Source organism: Pollachius pollachius (genome assembly GCF_949987615.1).
Source record: "Pollachius pollachius genome assembly, chromosome: 8".
Lineage (NCBI taxonomy): Eukaryota > Metazoa > Chordata > Actinopteri > Gadiformes > Gadidae > Pollachius > Pollachius pollachius.
In genome coordinates, this window is record NC_136941.1 from 24,545,892 (window position 1) to 24,555,051 (window position 9,160).

The window sequence follows — 9,160 nt, forward strand, 5'->3', positions numbered from 1 at the left end:
CATTTCATTCATTTCCGGATGGCCTCCACAGAGGATAGAGGAGGCAGCCCGCTCTGGACATTGTTACCACCGTTACTGGTTCATTTAACCCTGGGCTTACAATGAGCACATGTGCTAAGACGCTTACATTCAGGCAAAGGTGAAAGCAATCATAGCAAGTATACCGACGTTGCCCTTGTAAATGTATTTAATGTGGGGCCGGTCCACAGGATCTTCAGCCCTTTGCACCTGTAGCAGTAGAAGGCTTCATGGCTGATGTATGAGCAGGACGTGTGCCTCCTGCTGTCCTCAAGAAGACTATCAGTATGCTCTGTTTCATTATTGATAGGCCATATTGACCTGTTTGTCTCCACCTCACTGATGGGAATGATTCCTCTTCCTGTGGATCCCACTGAGAGAACCGGTCTAGAGCCATTAGGAACGGCTTTATTCTCCCCAATCGCTCCTTCTTTCAAGCAGATGAAAAGAAGATTTTACAATGGATGTTGAGGGTTGATCTTCCGTCGGAGAGCAAAGTATGTTTGGGGAAATATTAACACGTGGAATATGAATGAAGGATGGGCAGAAACAAAACCTTTACATAACCTAAGATATCCCATCCTATATCGTTTACAGGGTACCCCTAAATACAGTTAAATCAGTGACGCGTGTGTATTGTGAGAATAATAAATGGTAATCCAGTGATCAGCGCTTCTGTCCTTCCCAGGACGGCGGTCCCTGTGTGTAAATGATGCAGTGATTCTGTCTGCGACGATGCAACCGTGGCTTCAAGCAGCTTCCCATACAGAACAGGGGCTAAAGAAAGGATTTTGTAGATCATACGGTTCTATTGAAAAACTGATATCTGAACTGTTCACTGCTTTATTTTCTCCAGCATCCCCATTTTCGCAACACTGGCCAACGGGATCCTTCAACACATTCATGTGTTCATAATTCATCCTTCCTGAGAGCGGAAGAAACAGAACAGAATGGGGATTTTTCTTCCTCGCCTGCTGAGCTGTACTTGTGGAGCTGGGACGCTACGTGGGTACGGGGGCCCAGATGGCCCTCCCCTGGTGGTGGGGCTCCACAGCTCCTCCTCTGATGCACCACATAGGGACCACGGGGGGGCGCGGCCCTCGGACCCGCTGGCAGGACAGCGGACTCACGCTCACGATGAAAACAGTCTCAGGACCCGAAGGCCTCTGATTGGCCGTAGCAGGTGCATTTCACTTAAAACACTCCCCACCTCCTGGGGTCCGGAGCTGTTTGTCCTGTGCCAGGAGGGGAGCCATCTAGCCAGGGATTGGAACACGCCTTTCCCCGCTCTGACATAAGTGATGTGACTGCCTCCCATTGGCCCTTCAAGACAAAGGAAGAGAGTGGCTTTGTCTTATTTTTCGGGCTCTCTTTTGCAAAGGTACCTTCATTATGTGTGTCATCGTTCCCTCTCCCTCCCAGACGGCACTCAGCCGCCCACCCCCACCCCCCCCCCCCCCTCTCCTCCGCGCTGGCTCTGTTCAACGGGTTTATATGTATGCCCGGCTTGTGAATCAAATCGTTTCCACAGGCTAGTCGATTCATTTTTTAAGTGGCTCTGCGCTCCCTGAAGTCCACCTTAAACCATCAGTTCTTTCGGTGGCGACATTGGATCGTGCATTCGATTCACCAGGTGAAACCTGACTGCAAAATGATAAATCCAAGAGCCGAGGCGTCTTGGGGGGGGGGGGACTCAGAAAGGCTTCACACTGCCATCATGTGGTGACCAAGGAATTCTGTGTTGCCATTATCCATTATTATATATTTCAATATAAAATCAGCTGGTATCAATGTAGTGGTGGTTTAGAACTCAACTTTTACTCAAGCAGTCAAAGACATACAAAATAGCCATTTATAAATAAATAGTTTATATGCATTTACCATATTTATACCTGCACTCAAATTCTCCTACTTGTTTATGGTGGAAGGTGCTACTTGGAAGGTGCTTTGGATTCAAGTAGTTGGTCCAATGAACACAAAATCCAATTTGAGGTTTCATTTATTTTGAAAATTAAGACAAAAATGAAACCCATACAGAACATTTGTAAACCTTTGAGAAGGTGTGCCTGTATGGAGTGATGGATCACTAATCAAATGTTAAAAAGCTATTTGAAACTGCAATAACCTCAAGCAAACATGAAGGTTCACACACAGGAGGTCATTTGATATGTAGTGTCACTGAAAAGCCTAAAGATGGACTATACAAGCAATAATTTCTCAACGGGAAAGTGTTTCACTGGAGAACAACAAATAATTACATAAGTACAAATCTTAAAATCAAAACATTGTAACCTAATGTGCATGATCAGCACTTAAATAGATTTCAGCAAATACAATGTTTTCACAAATATTTTAACACTGTTTAAAGAATGGCAATAGTTAACATATATTTGCAAAAAAAGACAAAATATTAAAAAAAGAAAGGGAATCAGCAGTGGCGACCAATGTACTAAAGCAGAGTTAACAGAATAGCACAATTTTATTGTCATGAACCCAAAGAACTGATGAATTTAAATCAACAGCACCACCCAAATTCCTCCTCTGTCTTCCAGTTTCATAAGAAGTGACGCCGTTCACAGAGGACTGTACGCTAAGCAGACCTTAAAAGGAACACAGACATACAAAGGATGGAAAGTTCTCCTCAGCGCCTCCTACTGGATGGTGGAGTTCATCAACTATACAAAACACTATGTACAAGATGGAGACGGCTGTACCTTGGTATTCCACCGACCGGGGCTGTTTCAGTGAGTTGGCTCAGTTTCACGAGTTTCAGAAAGAGTTGAACCCCGGTTTTACTCAAATGACCTAGCTCCCAAAACCCCCAAATAAATCTCAGAATTCCCGGCTTCAGCACGTCTGAAAACGATCAATAAACAGCATCCACACAGGTTAATAAATTACTTCACACGCATGATGTTTACCTTCCATCCTTCAAAAGCTCTGCCTGTCCCACGGTACCCCGACTCAATCATTAGACCGACCCACACACGAGCCACCCCTACAGTCATTATAGACCGACCCACACACGAGCCACCCCTACAGTCATTATAGACCGACCCCACCCCTACAGTCATCATCAGACTGTGACACACAGGTACAGACCCACCCCTACAGTCATTATAGACCGACCCACCCCTACAGTCATTATAGACTCGACCCACACATGACCCACCCCTACCGTCAACACTGGACCGTGACACACAGGTACAGCCCCACCCCTACCGTCAACACTGGACCGTGACACACAGGTACAGCCCCACCCCTACCGTCAACACTGGGCCGTGACACACAGGTACAGCCCCACCCCCTACCGTCAACACTGGGCCGTGACACACAGGTAACTGTGGGTGAGATACAGACCGAGGAGGCGTTGGGAGGAAGGCATACCAGTTAGTAGAAGAGAGGACGCAGTATCACGTTGGCTAAGGAAACGCAACTGTGGCAAATAAAGTGGCGTGGGGCGAGTATGTACAAGGACACATGCAATCGAGGCTAGACTCTACAGAGAGCTGCGATGGGATCTCCGCTACTCAGATCCAGCCGGCGTCCGGACACCACCACCAGGACAGACTTCTCAGTGTCACACCGAGTGTCCCCAGGATCCTCAGACTCAATGTAAGGGAATTTGGCACAAAACCAAAGGGAAAGGCAATATTGAAGAAAGGTGATTACATCCAGCAGCGACAGGCTTCCGGTGCTGGTAGTTGGTGTGACGCCCAGATGAGTTCTGCCTACAGAGGGGGTTCTACGCTGTACCAGTGGACCTACAGGACTGCTCCGACGAGGGGGGGGGGGGGGGAAGCGGGGACGGAGGGTTCGGAGGCGTCAACTATAGGAAGGCACTGGGGTTGGCCCGGGGGTCCTTCTGGTTCCTGTAGCGGACCGCCAGCCAGACGCCCCAGGATCTGGAGGAGGAAGACACCAGAGCATCGGTTATCAAGCACCATTCCCCCCCCCCCCCCCCCCCCCCTCCCCCCCCCCCCACTCCCCCAAGCAGTCCGGCTCCCGGAGGTATCCACTGCCCCTAAACCAACCCCACGCACACGACAACACCTGGAGGAATCCACGACCAAACCCCACACACACACACACACACTACAACAACAGAATATTTAAATACATTTTTTTGGGTAATTTGGAAAGCATTTTTGCACTCAAATCAACCATGGGCTAGTGCCACTGCCACTACCACTGGAACACTTTACACTACAGTTTATCATTATGCACGTCACCACTCTTTTAGTTTCTCTTGTTGTTATTCATTATTGCGATCTATGCTGCAAACTCGTTTTTTATTTGTACTTTATTTAACTTTATCTTGCATTGTTGCTGCTATGTGGCGGCCTAAGAACTGTGCTCTTGCTTGTACAATAAGATGTAACAAAAGGGACTCGGATTCTGATCCAGCTCTAACCACGCGGCCCCCAGCGTTCCCCTCAGTGTGGGGGGGGGGGGGGGGGGGGGGGGGGGGGGTGGGGCCAGGCTCACCTCGGTGAAGCTGAAGAAGAGCCCCACCCCGCCCAGGATCTTCAGCACCTCGCTGGCGTGGTCCAGCATCATGTCCCCGCACTGTAAGCAGCTGGTACGCTTACAGGGCTGAGAGGAGGACGAGAACCTGTTTAGTACTACGGGTCTGGGGTCAAAGGTCAACAGGTGCGTAGCCATGGCAAAACGACGACAACGCACGGGTCCATTTGAAGGAAAATGAACGACAACACTGAATCATTTCGAATCCTGAAAGACATCAACTTTCTAACAAAAAATTTGCCGGAGAAAAAAATATGAGTGATTACATCTTCATAATATTGTCCCCGTTTAAGACTCAAACCTGAGCCATCGCACATTTGCACTCATGATTGTACAAAGCCCATGTTTCCTTGTCTACAACTATTCCCTGGCCGTGGTGTTCTGAGGGCCGGTGGTGTAAAGCTCACAGCGTTGCAGGTGGAGACGTCCAGGTCAAACTGTGCATGGGTGGCGTTGGTGTCCAGCAGGCCGCAGCAGTTGAGCTTGTTCTCAAGCTCCCCCTTGGTGCTGTTGTGCAGCATCCCCCAGGCCGAGTTCAGCAGGGTCACCTACAGCAGGGCACATCACGTCAAGCATCAGCGCAGGGCTGCCACCACGCCGTCGACTTTCCCCTTGGCTTTAAACTGTAAGACGCCGTATGCACACATATTTTACGTCGGCTAAACTAGAAAAATCGAAGCCCGAGCCAGGGAGAGTATTCTCGCCCACCGAGGACGCCCCTCAATAGGTGCGTGAAACAGCATCTTTTTACGCTCAAACTTTACTTCCGTAACCTTATGGCTTACATTTTCTCTTTGTACGCCTGAAATAAAAAAAAGACCACAGAGCTTGACAGAAGGTGAAAGGGTGAGTGGAAGGCGATGTGTGCCTCACCTGCTGGCCGCGGTTCATGGCCAGGCAAGAGCAGGACACCCCGAACTGGAACAGGAAGACGATAAAGAGGATGACCATGTACTGGGAGGGCGTCACGGTGAAGGAAACCACTACACAGCAATCCTCTCTGCTCAACGGATTAGCTCTTCTGTAGGAACTCGCTGTACTCACTGTTAAACGTTCGTCCCACGATTAAAACGACCAAATATTACAGCTTCAGAACCTCATGCTTGGCTGGCTTTTCCCTGTTTTCTAGATCAGCGGTTCCCAACCCCCGGTACCAGGGCCGGGGTTTGAGGTGTCCAGAAAAGGATTAATAAATCATCCTGAAAAACACCCAAATCCTTTGTTCAACAGGATGTTTTTTTTTTTTTAATTAAGGCATTCAAATTGAGTACCGGCCCTCCAATTTTTTTTATGAATATGCCGGTCCTTGGACCAAAAAAGGTTGTGAACCCGTTTTAGATTACAATACGAAAATGTTTGAACATTTTATGAATTAGAAATGTTAAAAAACACATGAACCACTGTCTTAATGTCTACAGAGCTGCACTGCTCTTGAAGGATACAAAGAACAGCATGACCTGGTGGTGGTGCACGGCCCCCACCAGCCCCACCATGGCGATGAGCAGCAGGAAGACGCCCACTGCGATCACCCCCCCGATGATGTGGATGCTGGACACCAGGCCAAAGCCCTTGCCCCAGGCCGCCACCGCTATGAGCAACAGCCCGACCATCTGAAACACAACAAACCCTCTAGGCCGCGGTTCCTCACCGAATCACAACAGGCACGGCCCTCGTGGTTCCACACAGCGGTAAAATGAAAATCTTAGATTGTTGATGATATATGGCCTGCTATGCTGAGCTGTGATTGTGGAAGCAGGGGTGGGTTCACTGTGGGAACTACGGAAGAGGATTAGGGCCACACATAAAAGAAAATTAAGTTCTGACTTTATTCTCGGAATTCTGACTTTAATCTCAGAATTCTGAGAAAAAAGTCAGAATTCTGAGAATTAAGTCAGAAGTCACACCTAGGATGAGTTTTATGATATATATTTATGGCAGAGTGGCCGGGAAACACATCCTATTTCTACTAAAACTAACTAGGCCTGCTTTAAAAACATTCCTTCAAAGGGGGAAATGCCTCACATCTTGAACAATGAAGTTCAGCACATTTTCAGACACACACATCCTGGACTAATGCATTTCCAATACATTGGAACAGTAAATAATCGGACACGGAGGAGCACGAATGTGCATGAACTACTTTGGTAGTTCTGCCTCGCTGTATACAAACAGTGGTCCCCTTCTCCCTTGGAGAGCCTCACACACATTCCCAGTTAGTCAGTCAGATGATTCCCTGTCTTTACAAGGACAGTGGTACAGATCCTAGGACAGGCATCTGTTGTCTGTCTGTGGCCGGGATTCGCATATGCTAGCATTCAATCCATCGGACACGACTGGATAGTGAACTCTGAGCCTGTTCAATAAATCGCCTAGTGTCTCCACGTCACCACAAGCAATAAGTGACCCCCTGACGTAAGATTAGCACAATGTGTTCAGGTTTCCGCCTCGAAATAACATCCGACTATTGAACGTTAACTCCAGCCGTCAGTCACTGACTAGAGATAAATAGATCCGTAGTGAACGAACACAGGACTACGAGCTGCTCAACAACAACACCAGATTGAGCTAACAGATTAAGCTAACAGTCTTGAGTAATGTTCCACATGCGTCCCTGGAGTGTAGACAGACAGACAGGCACCATGTAAACAGACACATGCAGACAGACAGGCACCACACCTGGTGTCTGTCTGTCTGTCTGAGCCCTTCATCACCAAGCCCAGCTAGCACCAGGTCGGCTAACAGGGAGCGCAGGGCTGAGGTAGCTACCGTTGGTAGCTAGGCTGCTAGCCTGCGAGCTAACGAGCTAAAGCGACCTGTCACACTTTGGTCAAATGAGCCTTGCCCTTTGGCACAACGGTAGCCCATGCGAGCACCAGCTCCAGATAAAATGACGTGTATACATGCAGAACCCACGGTTATTTGCAAACAGAATCTGGCGGCTTGTGAGTAAAAGCAGCATGAATGCGAGGGTCGCACTGCATTGTCCTGCCCTGGTCCTGAACCGTTAGCTCGCGGAGTTAGCCTAGGCTAAAGCTGTTAGCTCCCGGAGCTAGCCCATGCCAAAGCAGTACTCACCATGTACACCACATTCAGGGAGCACAGCGCGTTCTTAGAGCAGGTGAACCCGCCGCACACCATGGTCACTATCTATCGGTTGGAGCGAGTGAGTCGATTAAAGTGAAAGTCTTGCTCCGGAGGAGGAACGAGTCCGTAGCCAGCCACCAGTCTGTGAGTCAACAACAGTCCGCAAGTCACCAGTCTGAGTGGGGAGCGGAGCTGACGACGTCAGCGTGACACACGGATGACGTCACGGGTCGGCTCGACGCCACCCATCAGTGTGGAGTGGGTTCCACACTGATATTTATCAGTGATAAATATGATAAATCTCTGTTGTATGGGTTCAAACCTATGATTATTCACTGATGTATGGTTTCAAACCATGATTAATCACTGATGTAGGCTACGCCTTCCAACCTATAATCACTGATGTATGGGTTCAAACCTATGATAAATCACTCATGCATGGGTTCAAACCTATAATCACTGATATATGGGTTCAAACCTATGATTAATCACTGATGTAAGGGCTCAAACCTATGATAAATCACTGCTGTATGGGTTCAAACGTATGATTAATCACTGTTGTATGGCTTCAAACCATGATTAATCACTGATGTATGGGTTTAAACCTATGATTAATCACTGATGTAAGGGTTCAAACCTATGATTAATCACTGATGTAAGGGTTCAAACCTATGATTAATCACTGATGTATGGGTTCAAACCTATGATTAATCACTGATGTATGGGTTCAAACCTATGATTAATCACTGATGTAAGGGTTCAAACCTATGATTAATCACTGTTGTATGGGTTCAAACCTATAAATAATCACTGTTGTATGGGTTCAAACCTATGATTAATCACTGTTGTATGGGTTCAAACCTATGATTAATCACTGATGGATGGGTTCAAACATATGATTAATCACTGTTGTATGGGTTCAAACCTGTTTCAATCTACTTCATTGGGACCTCCTTGAGAAAGTTATCCAAGCTTGGCTGGACCAATACTGCTCATCAATAATGTAATGCATGTTAAGGTTCCTACCATGGTTTCTGCACAAAGCGGGAACCGGCCTTTGGAGCGAGCTCATGTCGCTTATGAAGCCTGATCAACCCAGGATGCGCTGCTGCGGACTAAAGAACCGTTTTTTTTTTTAATCAGGAAGTTAGTCAAAACCTGCAGGGGAAATGCAGTGAGCTGAGCTCTGTGGTCTAGACCCGAGAGAGACGACCGTTGAGGTCTGGCATCGCAGTCTCTGCTTACTTCGGGAAAGGCAAGGGTTTCAAATGGGCTGAAGAAGGTGCCTCCAGACCGTACGCCAGGATGAACAGCAGCAGCAGATCTGTGAACTCGGCCGCAATAAGAGCGGAGCTCAGGAGGAATGAGTCCGTCCAGGCCTCCATCCAGCGCCTGTTCAGACAGTTTGAGAAGGTTGGAGATACGCAGCTGTGCTCCGGCCTGAAGGTCTGCCTCAGGAGCCTGCAGGGTGAGTCCTCAGCTCGAGACACCAATCAGAGCCGATTAAGTGAGTGAAGAACGGTTTCAGTAT

The 9,160-nt window shown here is 48.0% G+C and overlaps 1 protein-coding gene across 1 annotated transcript; it reads right to left on the bottom strand.

Annotated features, from left to right (window-relative positions):
* Positions 1–3,221: 3,221 nt before the first annotated feature.
* tspan31 (tetraspanin 31) lies at positions 3,222–7,795 on the bottom strand. Its single transcript, XM_079740705.1, is given in 7 exon segments — positions 3,222–3,916; positions 3,918–3,923; positions 4,507–4,614; positions 4,953–5,093; positions 5,419–5,499; positions 5,988–6,155; positions 7,621–7,795. Coding segments are annotated over 7 exon segments (636 nt in total). The 5' UTR covers positions 7,684–7,795; the 3' UTR covers positions 3,222–3,847.
* Positions 7,796–9,160: the final 1,365 nt, after the last annotated feature.